This window comes from Xiphophorus hellerii, chromosome 20, assembly GCF_003331165.1.
Source record: "Xiphophorus hellerii strain 12219 chromosome 20, Xiphophorus_hellerii-4.1, whole genome shotgun sequence".
NCBI lineage: Eukaryota > Metazoa > Chordata > Actinopteri > Cyprinodontiformes > Poeciliidae > Xiphophorus > Xiphophorus hellerii.
The window spans coordinates 21,479,580-21,498,910 of record NC_045691.1 but is presented as its reverse complement, the minus strand read 5'-3'; the positions used below and the strand labels follow the sequence as shown (position 1 = coordinate 21,498,910).

The following is a 19,331-nucleotide window of genomic DNA, read 5'->3' as shown; positions in this document are numbered from 1 at the left end:
AGAGCTCATCTTTTTATCCCTAAGTCATCTAAAAAAATGAGATGTGCTTTATTTGTGTGTTTTTTAATGCATTCTTCAAGCATTTTTAAAGAATTACTCAAAAACTTAGCTCAAGTGTAGTATAAAACGCACCATCTGGAAGGAGGCATAAAAACTAGTGATCGCTTCTCTACTTTTTGAGCCAAAGGAGAGCAAAGCTACTTTGTCAGGATGAAAGCAACAGCAAACAAATGAGAGAAAAACAACAAACACCTGTAAAGTGAATCCTATTCTTGGTCAGGTCTCTCGCACCATCTTTGTGCTACTCTGTTGCAGTATTTTTCCCCCCTATTTTCTGCTGGGTTTGATTCCCTTTCCTCAGAGCTTGGCCCAGTTTCTCCTTTCTGCTCTGTGCCATTGTCCCCGCAGCGCTCAGACAGATGTTTCGGTGGATATGTGCGGAGGTGGGAACGCTGAGTAGTCTGCTTTTTTACAAAAAAGGCAAAGAGAGAACTGCGGCGCTCACTCAGGCACATTCATAACTCTTTCTGGTGAGCAGATATCGTAGACTGGAGCTCTCAAACTCCCAGACTTTTTTTTTTAAACTATTCTCCTGGTGCAGAATTATTGTATCTGAATGGATAGTCTGCTTTTGCAAAAATCCTAAAATGTTATTATATTTTTGAGCGTGGTTATGGATACCCATAAATATTGCTTAGTATATTTGAGTTTGGGTCCCACAGGCTGATCATTTGGAGACCTCCTCCAATCTTAAAGACATAATAAGAGTCCCTGTGAGTACAAAGTATTTTCCTTTAAAGTAAAAACAATAAAAGGCCCAGCAATACTGTTCTTCAATGTTGACATGGGGTTGTAAAGATGGCTCTTGCTGTGTTTTTGTTACAGACTGCTGCCACATTGGAAAGGCTTCTGTATTTCATTGGACCGCCTCTAGCTCATCTGGTGCTTCTGCAGCAGTCATTGTAGAAGTATCCGACAAAAGCATTTAGACTTATACAAAAGCTGCGTAAGCTTAATGCTATGTCTTTGGTGTTGATGGTCGGTATAGAACGAGGAAGTACAGACGGAGGAGAAAAGAGGACAGGTGAATGTGATCTTGCTGTACCTCAACAGCTAACACACCTTTAGCTGCACAGCAATAATCCAAAGATGTGTGGAAAGGTTTAATTCAGTTCCTAAACGGAAATGATGTGACCTCAAGGTGGATTTGCTGATGCTATCTTCTGTTCGTGGTCTCACCCTTCATCTAATGTAACATATCCCTTTGCTCTCTTCTCGTTGCCTCTGTGCTCGCCCTGGCGTTCAGATAAGAATCAGTAGCCATCAGCAGATATCTGTGACTGCCCAGCCTCAGTTCCAACTCTATCCTCTGTTTCCATCTTTTCTATTTTCCTGCAGTCATTAGCTGCGTGCCGCTCAAGTCTCGTGGAATGTCGAGATAAGAATCTGCTGTCTAAGGATGTACATACCAGTCACGTAGGCAAAGCTGGTATCATTTGTGTCCTTCTGTGTGACTTTCGTATGTTTTGTTTATGGTTTACTGTTTGATTCTGGCTGTGTTAGACTGCTGTCAGGCGATGCCTTTACACACTGTGCTCATCTTTAGGCCACTGACCCAAATCGCAAATTGCAAGAAAACCCCATCCTGACTGATTTTGTCAAAAGATACACTGATATAGGCAGCATACAATTACTTGAATCTAAACCGATATCTGGACTAATATAAAGACAGAAATTTTCCAGTTGAAAGGTTTACGTGCAGGATTTATCTTCAATGCTTTAGTGTCTGCATGTTGAAACAAAGCTTTCTGAGGTCTCGTTATTTATTCCTCCTTTCCTCTAACACCACATTTGCAAAGCTACACACTTAAGTATTTTGCAGTAGAAATACACAATATCAGAAAACCGTGACATATGCGAATTTTGGAAAGTGACCTGTGATAAATACATGTCAACCCAGCAGTTTTTATGTATTTTGGATTGGGGTTCCCTGCAAACATAGACCCCAAATAGTGAGTAGAAGATCCAGATTCTACTGTCTGTGCGGGCTTGTGCATGCGTGTGCAGGTGCGTGCGGGGGTGTGTGTGTGTGACAGAGCAGGAAAAACAAAGAAAGTCATTGTTTTTATATCAACAACATGGTTAATGTCCACCTAAAACTCTGTATTCTGCATTACACAACAAGCCTCACCACATGTATTACCAGCAAAGGGAACCTGAAAGCACATTATATATACCCTTAGCTATCATTTATTGCATTATCAATAAACCTGTTGATGTCCTGTTGGCTGCTCTGTGACCTGGCTGCTGATTTGCCTGCTAAGTGGTGATCCAGAAGATAGATTTTAATGCCAGGCATGAATTATAGTTGTTAGGTTCCTCTGTTATCATCTTGTTCGGCCAGGGTTAATATTAATATCACTGCTGCTGATATGTCCTCCAAGTTCAGACCTTGAGACCTGCAGCATATCTCTGCTCCAACACACCTCGATCAAATGAATGGCTTGTTACAAGGCCATGGCCAAGCTTGATGTCATGCTGAGGAGGTAATCCAGTCATTTGATTGAACTGTTTTGAAGCAGGGATGTATCTAAAAGTTGTACTGTAGCTCTAAGGGACTGGAGTTGCAGACTCCCGCTGTAAAAGGACCTAAATGTGGACAAGCTCAGCCCTGTGCAGTCATCAAGGTCACAGTGATTCATTGGTGATGACCAGAAAGATTCTGAGAAAAAGATGAAGACAAACTGAGTCAGACTGATGGACTTTTCACAGCTGTTTAATTTAGAAAAAGGGAGTCTTAACTCATCCAGTCACTGGAATCATGACAAGTACCGACCTTATAATGAAGATGGGATCGAACTTTGACCCAGCCAATGATGGGCCTCCACATACTGTCCACATTTACCCATCACTACATGCAGTTTTAGATAATTCTTCTGATGCCTGGTTGATCGAGCGTGTACAGTCTAAGACTTTGGAGGCTGAATTAACTTAACTACACACACCATCAGACAGCCCCTCTTGCGGGCAACACACACACACACCCTCTGTGGGCTTCTTCACATGCTTGTGTTGTGGATTAGCCAAATCCCCCGACTGGTTGCTAAGCTGATTAAGGGGGTTGTTATGCACTGGCTGTTCTGGAAAACTAGTAAGGAAGCAGACATACACTCATGGAGTGGGACACCTCGGGTTAATATTTCCTCTCATGTTGGCCCAGGTTGCTGTATTGTCTTTGTGTGTTTGAGGGAGTTTGTCTGAAAGCCGTCCGTAGCTCCTCAGACAGATGGCATAGATCACTAGCGGTCATGGTTTGCAGCCCTGCAGCAAACCCGATGTGCATTTATGTGTGTATGTGACCGAGCAAGAGAGCAAATGAGTTGAAGGAACGAGAGACAGAGATAAAGCCTGTTGGAGCAGACGGAGGCACAGATGGCTACGTCCAGCAGAGACAGGAAATCGAGGTGACACCAGGTGGACGGCATCCTCGAGGATGAAACGCATGCACGAGCGCTCACAAGTCAGCTCAGAGGCTGCTAATCCATCTTAATCAAAATAGCTGGTGATAAATCGTTGGAGGTGATAAGCTTTACACGGAGATTCTACGCATTTGTTTCATTTCAGAAGTTTAAATTTTTTTCCAAACTCAAATAAAAAAATTAAAAAAAAATCTGTAGTTTTTAAGCACAAAATACAGACCTTGAGTTGTTTGAATAGTGGCTTCATGCGTAGATTCCACATCCGAAAACAATTCAGTAGAAATAGTTTCCATTTTTGGAACCCAAATTTCACCATTTTGCTGGGCTTTTTTTTTTGTTGTTGTTTTGGCATCTGGAGTAACTTCAGTTCTCTTTCAAAATTTGTACTGACTGGAACATCCTAGATAATTTAATGCTGTGAACTTCTCTGCTTTGTAAAACAAAAACATAAAGCTTCAAAACACAACAGTTTGTTGTGTAGCATTTTAACCAGACCCCATTTAAGGGTCATAAATCCAGTGTAATCTGAATTTGAAGTTGTCTGATATCTGAATAGTTTAGTCAAAAAACGAAAATACTGATGGAAAAATGTTAAATTAAAGGAGTGTTGCACCAAATTACAGATAAGAGATCTAATAGACATATACATCAATGTAAAAATTGTTGTAAATATTAAGGATTATTACTTTTTGATTCTTTTGAAAATTAAAGACGGGAAGAAAAACTTTGAAAAACTTTGATATGTTCCCATACAAATCTCTATTTTTCCATAATCATCCAGACCTAGAAAATGGATTCCATGCATTTCCTGACTATTCCAAAACTGTGCAGGAAACCAAATATAAACTGTGTGACCTTTTGTGTAACCTATGAACACAGACCAAGATTTTACTGTAAACAAATTAGACACTCTTACTTGCAAACAAACCTCCTCTAATTTAATATTGGTTTGTTGAAAACCGTTTATTTCTAGTTACTTCAGCAAACACACAAACCCCATCCCCCAGTGTCCTTTTCAAGACTGGGTTAGTAGAGCAGGCGGTTGCTAGTGGTTGTAAGATGAAAAAGGAAAGAGGTGGTTAACTTTTGATAAGCTGTATTTCATTATGCATGAAACTCCCAGCCCACCCCCACATCAAGTCCCTGCAGACCCTGCAACCCGTCTGCAACCATCCGAGATGGAGTCAGCGCACGCACGAGCCGATAAGAGCTGCTGGTGTCAGCGGGGGTAAAGGGCTTCTCAGAGAGACAGAGAGGGTGCTTCTAGATAGGCTTTAAGAGGTAATGTTGTGTCAGTGGAGAAATTAGCTGTTCGTCTTTCAGTGCTCAGTCAGATAGAGTATTGTTGCAGGTGTTTTTCTACAGTTAAGTGCAAATGTCAGATCATGTAGCAGAAGAAACCAGGCAGAGACAGAGATCCTTTATGACAAAATGAACGAGATACAAATTTTGATTGTTTTTTTTGTGTGTGTGTGTGCTGCAAATCAAACACCAACTTTGAGATCACTAGCCAGTTCAGATGTACAGTAAATATGTCCTTCAAATTATGTCTGTTTTTCTCTTGTTCATCTAGTTCTACTGAGTACCAGATGAGAAACGTTCTTGTTTACACCCTTAAGCGGTTTTATGCAAATGTGCAAAGTAAACTTGATTCTTCTTCCTTGAGAGAAGAATCAAGGCAGAAGTAATGCTTCTTCCTTGAAGTAATGCTCCACAGAAAGGATTGCAAAGTGGATGATATGAATGTGAAAGTGTCAGATTCAAAAGTGATACAGTGAAAATAAAAAAGATTATAGCAATATAGGTTAATGGTTTTGTTATGGATTTTTATAGCACTTTGTCTTCTGTCAGATAGTTACTAGAGGTGACATGTTGTGAAAATCTTGCATCATGTACCATGAATAGCAATGACTATCAAATTTAAGCCGTTTGCCTTTTTTCTCTTAAAACATGTCGCAGTCCAGTAAAGGGTTAATGAATTCCTGAACTGAACAGGGTGTGAAGTTGTGTGGAGGAATTTATCCCTGCTGAGGACCAGCCTGCACAGTAACTCCCCTCCTCCTCTCAAATGGCAGATCTACTGGTCAAAACCAAGCTGGAAATAATCTAGTGTGATGGGAATTTAATTAGTTTTGTATTAAATGATTGTGATATTTTTCCCTCCTGCATTGCCTAAATTAGCTGTAATCTATAATCTGCAATTCCCTTCCACCTCTCCTTTCCAAATATTTTCACACTTCAGATAAAATCTCATCTTTCGGACAGATTTTTGATTGATTATTACTGATGTTCATCTATATAGTCTAACATACATTAACAGCATTACATTAAGAATACTGAAACTCCTCTTACAGCTGCCATAAGTTTGAATTAAAAGTAAAGTATATATGGTGGATTTTATGGTCATTAGTGGTATTATTCTTCTAAAATCACTTGCTATACCTTTTTAAGAACTCTTACTCTTCTTGAAATCAGCCTACATATTATCAAATCAAAGTTGAAAATGACAGAAATATTTCCAGAAACTATTATTTACTTGCCTGTTTTCCACTTTATTACTCCTCAGATGTATACAACTGCTTTGTGAACCTCTTATGGAGTTGAAAACTGACAAAGGGTCATGTTAAAGTGTTATAAAAAGGCGTAGGAGACGCAAGGGGTCACACCATGAAAAAACAGGCTGAATGGATGCTGTAGAGAGTTTCAGATTCTCAAAGATGCTAATCACTTTCTGGTAGAAATCTGAAGAAAATCTTATTGCCTCATCTATTTCATAATCCATTCTTTCCAGTGGGTACACTGTTTTATTGCATCATGTTTGCTTGACTTGGTGCTTCCACGCCATCTGAAGCGCATTCTTTGGCTGCCTGTTCTCCATTAGGAAGGAACTTTGGTCAAAAGTCCTAAAGTAACAGAGAGAGGTCTGTAACTTTTCCCATTTTATTACTGTGTGTTCTTTACTTATTGATGGCACCGCTCAGTTTTTTTTTTTTCTTCCCTGCCTCTCTCGCTCTCCTCTGCTGCACTGCACGTTTTGCGCAGTGGTTTGGCTTCGACTGGCTTTTCCATGTCCTCCAGTTGCTAAGCTTGTTAATTTGCATCCATGAGACGACACTACTTTTCCTTTTGCGCCCCATGTGTGAGAAAGGAAATGCCAGCATAAGTTTAATGTGTATGTGTTTGTTTTTAGAGGAAACATCCCGGCCCAAGGAAAAACTTTGGTTGGAATCCTTCCATTCCTGCAATAGTTTTCCCTCCAAAACTTACTGTACTGTAACTCTATCTTTTCCTCTTCTCCGTCCATACTTGATGTGTGTGTGTGTCCGTCGGTGTGCACTCAAGTAGAGATGTCTGGAACCAATAGATTTCACCCTGATGAAGAGTCGTATTAGGAATCACTACTTGCAACCTGAGGCTCCAGAACCTGCCCATTTAAATTATCTGAAGGAAAACACAACCTGCAGACAGAGGCTCTCACTCATTTATCCCCGTTCAACCTGCAGACTCCTGGCCCAGTTTCCCCCTTCAGTCTGGTTTCAGAATGTACTGGTGACCTCCTTTGCTGCCTGTTATTTTGTTAGGGCATTTCATTTATAGCCGCTCACCTCAGTCGATCCCCCTCATCCTGTTCACCAAGTCATACACACACACATGCACACACACACACTTCCTGCAGTTGTTTTAGTGTACCCCCCCTCCCCTCTTTTCACTCTACCGTGTGCTCCCTGCTGGCACTAAACCGGTCCGGCTGACTTCCTGTCTCTCTGTCCTCTCTTCCTGCATGTACAGGGATGAATGGCCATATTATTCACGCTGATGCAGGGCCCGCCCTCTTACTCACCCTTTACACTACTTTGTGTTTCTTTCTTCTTTTCTTTCTGCTTTTTTTCATTCTTTTGGGGACAATAGCATGAGCTCACAGTGGTACAACTGAAAACCATTCCCACTCCCCCCCCTCCTCTTCTCTTTTCCACAGCTCTGTAGTCTGTGCTGCAGTATCAGCCCCCGGAGCAACAAAGACCAGGCCTTGCTGCATAAACACGCCGGGTATGCGAGCTCGCACTCGCTAAACCACAAAAGAAGGCAAGAAGAATGGCTAATGTTCCACCGTGCTTGTAGCTACATCACCTGGTCGGGTGTCTCTGATTTCTTGTGTGTGTGGCATTATGCTACGGCTGTCATTAGTTGTTATTTGTCAAGGTTTTTGCTCACTTGCACTCAGAGTTGGCAGATACTTTTATAGCGTAATCTCAGTGGATTAGATCTTGGCTTCCCTAGATTATGCTGAGAGCTCGGTACCTGAAGGAAGAGTTGTGCAGTAAAATGGTGTTACAGTGACCTGTGGGAGCCAAAACTCACAACAGAGCTTTAGATAAATAAAGCGCTGTTAAATGAAGGAGTGCTTTAAATACTTCTACTCTCTAATGTCAGTGTTGGCTCGAAAAGGTGAAAACTGTTCACTTTATTTGGCCATTCAAACACTGTGCAAGATTTAAACTGCATTCCCTACTGTAAGTCTCAGGGCCAGCATAAAAAGGCAACTTGACAATGATTGCTTCATTCTAGCTTATATTCTGGAAATCACCTCATTGTTTCCTCGTGTAAAAATAGTCTTGCTAAAGCATTGATGGAGACATTTTAATGAAGGAAAAGAATGAAAGGAGCCAGAAAAATGCTTTCCCGGTACTGTGAAACTGTTCCAGTCTTACTGCAGCCAAGGTGGCAAACATTTCCTCTAATGTCTATTGATGCAAATTCCACCCACACTAAGGTTTGTACTGGAAGTGTTTTTCTGCCATCTAGTGGCTGGAGTTGTTACCAATTATGCCCAATTTTGGATTCTAAATACTATGTGTTTACATCTAAACCATGTGCTATAAATGAACAATCTCTACTCAACATAGCATCAGCTTGAAAGCAAATACCCTCACTGATTCAAATATCTGTTTCCAAAATGTTAATTATCTCCTGAGCCCACTACTGAGTTCTCAACGAACCTAGCAACGACAGGTTAAATTATGTCACGAATATGCTAAACATTAACTGATTCTAGCCATTCAGAACACAGCGGCGCCTATTTCCACAAAGCTCCTCATCGGAGCTGCAGTCTTCCAGCCGAGCTTCTGCTCCATGGAGCACCCCGTCCCCGTGATTCGCTCCACCGGACTAGCGGCAGCAAGAATTATCAAACACCTGGTGGAGCTGCGAGTTTGCTGAGCCCGTCATGCAAACTCCTTCTCAGCCCAACCCTCCTGATACAAAGGTGGGGTGTCAGAGCAGGAGCTTCTTACAGAGAAAGAGGCCAAGTTAAAGGTGTCACGTTGCGATGTCAAATTTATTTTAAGTTATTGATATGTATAATATTTTTCAACTGATGGTAACAAAGTACCTTGATTTTGCTATAAAATGAAACTACGTGTCTGGAAAATACATAAATGTGCCTCAGAAATGCGTTGAACCCTTACTGAAATGACAAAAACGGAGACATGTCATTGGAGCGACATCAAATTTGCGGTTCGCTCCAGCTGCCTTTTAAATCAGCCGGCTTGTCTGTACTGCTGGGATATTGCTCCTCTGTTGTTTTTGCTCTGTCACATTTCCTCTGCAGCCAGTTCAAGCCATGGCTCAAACAGTCTTCACATGTAGTTGCAAACAGTTGCCGCATCCGTGTGTGTGTGTGTCTGCTGCGTTATGATGTGGTTATAAAGAAGTCAGCTTGGGCTTCCAGGGGTTGTCTGGATGGGTGCTTTCAAACACGGTTTGTGTGTGTGAATTGCACAGAAGGGAGCGTGTGCTGCCCCTATGATGTTTTCTAATTGTGATGAGACCTCTGAGCAGCGTGTTTGTCTCCTGTATGTAGGCCAGAGCCAGAGCAGAATCCAGGGCGACCGTCTCACCTGTCAGCTCCAGCCAAAGCAGCCTGAAGCTCCGGGCGTAATTTTGCTGCAAAACTAAACCCAGCCAAAAGACGTAATGTTGCAGGAAAATTATTTTTAGCCTTGGTGTTGTTCTTGCCAAAGAGGGATGGATGTCACATGACTGACTGTGTTGCAGCATTTTTTTGCTTCCTTTTCTGGTTTATTTTTGCTATACCCTGGCCTTGCATCCACATAGTTGAACACGGCCACATGCGAGGGTCTGCTTCGCTTCGAGGCAACCCAGACAAACAGCCTCAGAGCCTCAGCCCTGCTTCCAAAATTAACTGCAGTCATCATCACCCTTGGTGGTAAAGTCACTCTGTTGTGGTTTGCTGTCTCCATCCATTATCTCCTTGTTTTCATCTTTATGCTCTGGATGGGACTAAGAAAACAAATCCAGGTTAATGACATGAATTTGCGCTACACCGACATAGGTTGTCAAAAAAAAAAAAGAAACAGGTGGCTGCAGTGAATATAAACAGGAAGATGGCTGCCTTTTCTAAAGCTAAATGACTATCCTCCTTTAAATGCAGTTCCTGCAGAGATAACTAGCTGTGTTCAAACTAAATCCTCTTTCCCATTGGTCTGTTGCTCCTGGCTGAACGGAGTGAGTAATGTATGCACAACTCTCATGCAGACAGAGCTAGGCAGCCTGTAGCTTCAGCTGAGAGAGGAGGTGAGACACTGGAAGGCAAGGAGGGAGTAAAAGGGAAAGGAGAGCATCGGTAAAGTAGATTCCCAGAGCTCGATATTAAGACCTGCTCTCATCTGCCTGGAAAATGTGACTGGACTGGCTGGAGGAGGTGGAGGCGTCACATTCCGGTTCATCCCCACTGTGGACTCAGTCAGGATGATGGACATTACAGAGCAACAAAACAGCAGTTAAGGAACCGCAACGAGTGTTATTACTCTTTCTTTTTCTCATAATCTCTCACAAGTGTGTAAAAATATTATTTCACTCTTATTTCCACATGCTACAGCATTTTACTTTGCAAGTCAAGACACGGAACGATCAGGCCTTTTATTCTGGCCTGAGCAAATTATTAGTTTTCTTCAAAATCTGTCTTGCTGATTCCTGTGGAATGGCAGATTTTCTTTCCAAGAACTATGACTAACAGTATATCTAGCTTAGGAAATGAAACAGTGCATAATTTATGGTTCAGGCAAAATTTTAGTTGTATATCTTGGTGGAAAACTGACAACCTACTAATTTTTTGTGTACAGAAGTCAATTTCAAACTCAGTAAAAGTAACAACTATAGTCATACTGCCAGTTTTTGGACTTGCAAACATCATTAATCAAAGATTAATGTTATTATCACAGGATGACTAATGCTTTCTGACCCAAAGACACACACACACACACACAAAAGGCTGATTGATGGGGAAGGCAAATAGTATTTTTACATTATTTTACCTCAACAAAGAACAATAAACGTGCATCATTTATTGTTTATTAATATTTAATTTTTCAACCTGATGGGGCTGAGTGACTTAAAGCGAATGCATTGAATTTGAGAGTCCTCCTCCATATTTTCTTCAAGCAGTCCTTCCACTTGCTCTCTGCCCCCTGTTCCTGCTCTCCCTATTTTTTGGAGGGATTGTTTCCATCTGAAGCGTTGCGCATGCGTTGTGTTGCTGTTGTCTTGAATGGGCTAATTACAAGGCCACCATCTCAAGGTATTGAAGAGGTGGAACTGTGACTCACTCCCCCATCATTGGCAGTGCTGCGCAATGAGTAAATTACACACAAACACATACATGAACAGACTGTGAGACAATAACACATGTTGTCAAAGCAAATCTTCACACCAGGCAATTAGCACAGACACCGGCAGTGCGTATGCATGCATGCATTTACTGTGAGCTTTGCTTGTTCTACTGTGCTACATCGTCATCGGTGGCTTTGTGGCCTTTTAAACAGCATAAAAATGACCGAATAGCCTCTGGGGGCGAGTGGCAGGACGTTAAGGTCCATGTCTATGGGGGAGTGAGAAAGCGAGAGAGAGATGGGAGGAGCGGCGTGGTCACAGACACATTTAGATATCCCACTTCTCTTTGTGGTAATGAGAAACTGCACTCTCAGCTGGTAAACACAAAAGCTGCATCACCACCGGCGTGACAGGCGGCTGGCTCCTCGGGTCCCTGCGAGTGTTTGTGTGGCTGAGTGTGAGTTGAATACTGCAGCGCAGCGAGGATGGAGGCCAAAACTGTCCGATTTCTCTACAGCCAGAGATGTAAAGGTAGGAGAAGACGCGTGTGTGTATGTGTGTGTGTGTTTTTTTTCCAACTCAAGAGAGGATTCATGCTTCTCACCGTTGGCAGACTGCGAAGGGAGCATAGCATTAATCTGTCAGCTGTCTGCATTGATTCAGTACATGTGTGTCGGTGCCAGTGCCCTTGATTTTATCCACGTAAATGCATGCGTTTTGCAGTGGTCTCTCTCCCCTGCAGTGGACAGCGCTCTCCAGGGGATGTTTGTGTTGCCAGTGATTGAATGTGGTTTCTGAGTGTGTCTGCACTGAGTGCTCTCTATTAATTTGAGGCCAGGAAGAGTGCAGGAGCGGGGAGAAGGGACGGAGGCAGGAGGAAAATGAAAAGTGATAAGCAGGGATAAATGGCTGCCTCTGGAGATGAAAGGGAATATCTGATCCCCTTCACACACACACACACACCCCCACACACGCCAACACACCCCCATAAGCAGAGTTGGCTGTAAACATGAAGATGCATACTCATGCTTGGGAGGTTTGTGCTTCATAAACTGGTGGGCGAGAGACAGATTTCCGCCAAGTCTTCCAGCTCCAGGTGTTTTTGATGTTGGATGTCTCGCACGCTGTAATGAAAGCCCAGCTTTACCCTTTGTCATCAGTGCATTCCCTTGTTGTATAGGTAACAACATTCCATTGACGAGTAAATAAACATTTATCTTAGAATATCAGGAAGCAAATGTTATATGCAGTTCTGTGGATCATGTGACTCTTCCTGTTCACCCAAATGTGTCAGATCGTCAAACAATCTCAGAGTCAGATAGTCAGAGTAAATATAAAACACAGTTTTCCGCAGATTATTTCATTTATTAAGGGATTTAAAATATCCAAACCAACCTGGCCTGATGAAATCCATTAGTTAACTGTGATAAGTCACATTTTTTCTTCAGAGCCATTAGCCACAAATGCAATGTTGACTCAAGAAATTACTGGTATAGAACTAGACTGGACAGTAAACTAAATAAGCTCAAATGACAATACACCATGTTGTGTAAAATCAATGTAAGAACTGATGACAAACAAAGTCACTGAACTCTACTGATGAAGAAATGGTTACAAAGCCATTTCTAAAGCTTTGGGACTCGAGAGCCATGTTGAGAGGCATTTTCCATGCAAGCAGTGAACATGGGACAGTGGTGAACCTTACCAGGAGCATCCCGTTACGAAGCATAAAACTAACAGCATTTTCATAAGAGAATATAGTATTGAATTTAAAACACGATGGTGGTAGTGTGGTGCTGCTTTTCTACTTTAGGACCTGGATAACTTGCTCTTGCCGATGGAGCTATGAATTGTGCTCTCCACCAGTGAGTCCCGAAGGAGAAAATCTTGCCCTCACTTTTTGTGACATTAAGATCAATTGCACTTGTGTCAGAGAGCAAAGCAATGATCTGGATGACTCCAAAAATGTACCTTTTGCTGTGATGTAGTCAAATTCCAGACTTCAGTCTGATTAAGATGAATCATGAACAGGTTGTCCATGCTCCAAAACCATGCACATGTAACTCGGGTTATAAGTGCATGATATGAACATTTTGTTTGAACAACTGTAACAAAAGAAAAGCATAAGAAATCTTCAAGTACTTTGTGTGTGTGAAATAACACCTGCATTATATCTACCACAACAAAGCTAACTTCATACCCCTCTTCTTTGTGCCTTTGCAGAGGTCCGAGCCCAGTTGGTGGAGCAGCTCAAGTGTTTGGACCAGCAGTGTGAGCTGAGGGTTCAGCTGCTTCAGGACCTGCAGGACTTCTTCAGGAAGAAGGCAGAGATTGAGATGGACTATAGCCGAAACCTGGAGAAGCTGGCTGAGAGGTTCCTCACAAAGACACGCAGCACCAAGGACCATCTACTCAAGTACGTACTTCAAGAGTCGATCAGTTAAGCACAAAGTTAAGCCGAGCTGCAGGTCGGTACTTTGCACATGTAGCTTTGTGGGGCCAAAAATAGCCAGTCTCCTTATTTAGCCTTTTTGAGCAACATAGTTTTTCACAGCCTGCTGGCTTCCTTCCTGAAAGAATAGAGAAGTAGAGGCAGCAGGCAAGGAAATGAAAGAAAAAAATTGCACAAAGAGAGGTGACAGATGTCCTAATTGTATTGTCGAATTTTTACCTAAATCACTCAATGCCTCCTACATAGATGTACTGAAGCAGTGCACGATTCACGTTTATTTCTTTTTGAACATATTACGTCCTGTGAGAAAGGTCACATATGACAAAGGCAGAATCTGTTCCCAAAATTGTCCAGGTGGTGTTTCTGTGCTCTGTTTTGTAGTGTCTTGCCATGAAGGGAACCTTTGCTAAATAGGCCAGTCTTTTTCCCCATGGATGTTTTTTCTCTGTCAGTGACTTGTATTTCCATTTTTTTTCTCCTTCCATCAGCAGTAGACGATATAAAAGATGCACTCTGAAATTCCCTGGTTTAGGCAGCTCGGTTTATCTGGCAGCTTTTAATAGGAGAGAGCAGGCTGTTTCCCTGTGGGGAAGTGCTAGCTAATCATAAACCTCATGCACACACACAAACTTGGCAGAGCTACTGCAAATTAAGGAAGCCAGAGGTGACTTTTTACTGACATAACTGTACCTATTTGCATCTGTCTTCTCTGACTTTTAACCAGTGACAGGGATTAAAATGTCCTTTTTAGCCAACGTGTTAGTGGGCCTCCTCCACACAGCTAGGAGTTGTTTCTGTGATCTTTACGACCACGACATTTATTATGTTTTTTGGATGTCAAGACACATTTTGCTTTGTGCGAAACCAGACAGAGCAAGGCCCAGAGGAGCACAGCAGCTCATGCCAAAAAAGATCAACTGCTATAAACATATTCATAGTACCTGTAGGGCTCCTCTGTGGCACAGTTGTTACCGCTAGGACCGATATTGCAGCTTAGCAGGAAGGTTCTGGGTTTGAATCCCAGCTTGTGGCCTTTAGGAAAGGAGTTTGCATATTCTTCTCATGGAAGGTTCTCTCTGGGTACTCTTGTTTCCTCCCATAATCCAAAAACATGACTCTCAGGTTTATTGGGTTCTCAAAATTACCCTTGGGAGTGAGTGTCCATGATCGTGTGTCTCTGTGTTGCCCTGTGATGGACTGGTGACCTGTCCCGAAGGGATTAGCAACCATATTAGAAATTCTACCTGGTGGTGTATACTGAAATCTGTTACTGTTGGGGTTGTTCCTTTGAATATCTTTCCCTCTTTTTGCTCAGTGAAAGCAGGAAAAGAAATTACCAGTATCTTTTAAAGTATGATTAAATGAATTTAACATGTGGTTTAGTAATAAAATTGCACCACCTTATGAAGCTGGTTTCTGGAAGTAACCGCTTTGATAATTGGTGAGTTGTACCTTAAGAGCAACATTTATGATTGTATGGCTGTCACCAGTTGGAAACCAGAAATGTTCACAGTTTCTTCAGCCTTCCTGTTGGCCTCTTGGCATCCTCTCTCACTGATGTCAGTCTAAACTTTTAATCAATTTTGGAGAAATGTGCAAGTTCTCTCATGTTCCCCTTTTTTTGTATTTTCTCCAGTTATCAGTGACCACCTTCACTCTTCTTTGGAGTGTACATGTAGCTGGAGTTTGTTTTCACCTTTTCTCTGACTGACACCTCTTTACAGTGTGAGCATAGTAGCGCCTGGGCTAAAGGGTGCATATTAGCAAATATCAAGGAATTCCTACTTAGACAGCTGAACTTTAACTCTGTTTAACCAGATTCATTAGCTGATTAGAGGTGTGAATTCAAGAGAACGCTGAAACTGGACAAAATTGTGCGTCAGCCAGAAAGTAGTTGAAGCGTGTACACATTTAATAAATGTGTACTATACAAGTGTTTGTATGTTTTTATATTTTTGTCACATTATGTTGCTTTTGAAAAGTTTTGAGAACTACTGCTCTTATGCTTTCTAAATTTGTCAAACAGCATTGGCACTACATTAAACTGACCCATGTTGGTAAAGCTGTTAAAACTAAGCCTGGAAGGCTAATGCTAACAGGTTTTAACTTTCAATGCCTGGAACAAGCTAGCTGCCATAAAAAAGCAGTGATCAGACAAAGCAGCAACCTGTTAATATATTCACTGTAGGCAGACAAAGTTTGAACTGTATCATGTATGTTCTTTACAGTATGATATATAAGTCTACTTGTGTGTTTTCAGTTGCTTTGTTTTGTTGTTTTCTGACCTTTGGGAGTAAAAAAAATGCTAGCTTGTTTTGTAATGAACTCGTGTGAGATCTGAATGGAATAATGCTTATTGGGTCATTTAAAATTTGGAACTATATATAAGCATAGTGAAATACAAAAACAAATTCAGATTAAGTTTCATGTTATAATTCATGAGAAATAAAGGTGTGTTTTGCATTAAAAGTTTCTCTTGCTACACTTCAGTCTTAAACATGAACTCTTTGAACGGCAGTAATTCTCATTGAAATGTTAGGGGATAAAAGTTTCAGGCAAAAGGAGCGAAGTACAATTTTTGAATAGCGACTTTATGTGTTTAATTAAATAGAGAGACCTTTTGGATGGAAATGTGTAGATGTTGATTAATCACGGGTGCAGATTTGAAGGAGCCCAAGGTCTCTCTAATCATCACCGCAGTTTCATAAATCTGCCAATAATCATTCCATGGAGGCATGAACAGCTGTAAGTCATCAGTAAATGCTTACTCTTTCAAAAAATTATAATTTAGAGACCAGTTCCTCATTCTTTCTTTAGTCTTACATGGAATCAGTGGACACCTAAATAAGAGAAGTGAATGAGTAACTTGGAGACAGATTAGCTTTCTTCTATTGAAACCAACTTGCTTGTTGGTTGCTACAACATCTCTGCAGTTCATGCAACATAGTTAAAGTTTGCTTTGATGCTTGTTTGTAAACAAAACAGCTAAAAGAATTTATAGATTTCATTGAGAGTGATGCAAACTTTTTGGTGGCAGTGAAATAGTATTTGCCCCTTTTTAATTTATTCTGTTTTATTCATGTTTTTGCTACACTTAAATGTTTCAGATCATCAAATAAGATTTCATTTTTTAAAGGCTAAAGTTGTAAAACCAGACTGGCTCTATTTGAAAGAGCAATTGACCCATAAGCCCTAGCCTAGTAAGTAATTGCTCCACTATTGCGCCACACACAAGATGGCTGCCATCTGGTGTGTTTTTGCATCGCTATAAGGGAATTTTGGCCTTCTCTTTTTTCCAAAAATGTTTAAATTCACCCATTTACAAGCAGCATGTTAAAGGTTTTGCCGCAGCATCTTAATCAAATTTAAGTCCAGACTTTGACTACACCCCTTTAAAACTTTCAGTTGACTTGTTGGTATTTTTGTATCGCCACCTTGCTGCATGACCCAAGTGTGGTGTGCTAAAGTTCAGAAACTAATGGCTGGTTATTCTCCAGCATTTTCTGCTAGAGAGCAACATTTCTGGCTCCGTCAGTTATAAGAAGACCTCCAAGTACTAACTGACTGCAGAACAGTTCTGGATTATCACTCCACCACCATGTATGACTGTCGGAAAAAGCTGTTGTAGTTCTACACCTCAGGAAACAGGACACAGAAAAGGTCCCACTTTTTACTGGCCTGTCCACAGAATACAGTACTTACCAAAAAGTCTTGTGCATCATAAAGATGTGTTGTTTTTTTTATATAGAAAGTGAGACAGGCCTTTATGGTGTTCTTGTTGAGGAAAGATTTTAATGTTGGCCCAGCCCCTCTCTTTTGTTGAATCATGAACTCTGACTTAAATTGAGAATAACATCTGAAGTTTTACATGTTGTTCTGAGTTGTGTTGTGACTTCCTGGACGACCCATTATTGCGTCTTTGAGTAATTTGAAAGCCAAGCCACTCTTGGGAAGTTTTACCACTGTTCCATGTGTTCTTCATTTGAAGATTATTGCTTTCACTGTGGTCTGCTGGAGTCCCAAAGCTTTAGAAATGGCTTTATGACCTGTTCAAGACTGATATTATGTCAAAGGCTGTTGCACCTGCTTCATATTGTCATAATTTGGGGACGTCGATTCTATGAATGAGGCAGAAATCAGACCTGGGTGGGCATGTGACATTGATTATTAGAATGTGTTTGATGTGAATCATGTCAGTGTGACAAAAAAGCTAAATCTGAAATATTTTACAAGGTGGCAAATACCCTTTTCACATCATTGCATGCATATTATTTTTTTTCCCTTTGGAGATTTTAAAGGACTTATCAAGAAACAGGAAACTTTTGCTGGAGTTTCTGACCGACCGGATGTTCCAAAGTGACTTCAAATCTTTTGAGAAAGGCTGGATCATTTGTCCCTTTCAGTTGCTTCATTTCCTGTTTTTATTTCCCATCCACCAATGGCCTCCTCATTTGTCACCTTCCTCTTTTTTTTTTATCCTCCACTGTCGCTCAGTTTGTTTCTTAACCGTCACAATATGCCAGAAACACATTTTTCTCTGCTGGGGGCAAACCCCTCATTCATGGTCCGTCTGATTCACAAGCACAGACTAAAAGGGATCAATAGGTTCTCTAAACGAAACCCAATTCCTACTTTGAGGACATTCACCCCCCCTGCCTAGCACACACCCTCCAGCTCTGATCAATATATAGGCAGTTGAAGAGCATGTGTTGCATTTTGGGGAGGGGAAAGGAACAGTGGAAAAGAGACGGGCAGTGGAACAGAATAAATACAGCCCTTCTGTTTGTTCACATGCTGTGGTCCATCTAGATGTCTTTAAGGAGAAAATATGAAGCCACTAATTACAAAGTGGTCAGTATTTATTCTTGTATTTATTTAGCTTCTCTCTACCTCCAACATCTGTGTATTTAACACTCTTCTTGCATCTGCTGCTGCTCTGTCAGAGTGCCATGATGGAATTTCAGCTATTTTCCGGTTGTGTGTGTGCGGGGGGGGTGGGCGTGTGTGTGTGTATCTGGCTGTTTGAATCAAGGAGAGCGTGTGTGTCTGTGTGTGAGAGAGTTGCCTGTGGCTCATACACTCTCAACAGGCCAGGCGTCAATGGTGCTCCTAACAGTGTGGGGTGTGATAGTTGTAAGTATGCTGATCCCATGGAGATCCCTGGTATGTGTGCTATTTGGCAGACTGCACAGCAGTGGCTGCAGGGATATATGGTTAAACCGTATGGTGTGCGTGTGTGTGTGAGTACCCCGATTGGTTCAGAGAGATGTTTTCTGAGAAGTTCCACTATAAAAACCCCACTTAGGCCAAATATTAGGCCAGTATCAATTGTCTATGTAACCAATACTTACATAGATTTAGAAGAACTGTTGTCATTGCTGTTTGAGCAAAAGTGGCCTAAATATTTTGTTTTGCATCTGCTATGCTTCTTTTGGTCTGGCCAGTGGCCTTTCCTGCCCGAAAAAGAAACCACATATGTATAAATATAATAAGGCAGTCACTTAACATGATTCAACAAAGGACCTTGCACAGACAATGACAAAGCTCTCTTTAATCTGCGTTTAAAGAGAGCTTTAACTCTCATGCCTATTAAATAAGTCCTGTGAAAATAGGTAACTTCATTCAAGGTTTTAAGAAAGCATGGGTTACTGAAAGGTGAGCTTCAGTTAAAGTAAAGGACTGGGCACTTGATTTGGACATTTTGCATGTCTTGTACAGATCTACTGAACTGACTCGAACTTGTGCTCTAAAGACGGAAGACTTATTATAGA

At 41.4% G+C, this 19,331-nt stretch overlaps 1 protein-coding gene across 4 annotated transcripts in view; it reads left to right on the top strand.

Moving 5' to 3' along the window:
* srgap2 (SLIT-ROBO Rho GTPase activating protein 2) overlaps positions 1–19,331 on the top strand; it is a 64,717-nt gene that overhangs the window by 17,644 nt on the left and 27,742 nt on the right. For 3 of the 4 annotated variants that reach the window (XM_032549107.1, XM_032549109.1, XM_032549111.1), the window contains exon 2: positions 13,332–13,524. In XM_032549107.1, the coding sequence (XP_032404998.1) occupies positions 13,332–13,524 (193 nt within the window). Of the gene's footprint in view, positions 1–11,492; positions 11,640–13,331; positions 13,525–19,331 lie in introns of those variants that run through there. The other variant, XM_032549110.1, reaches the window with a different exon arrangement.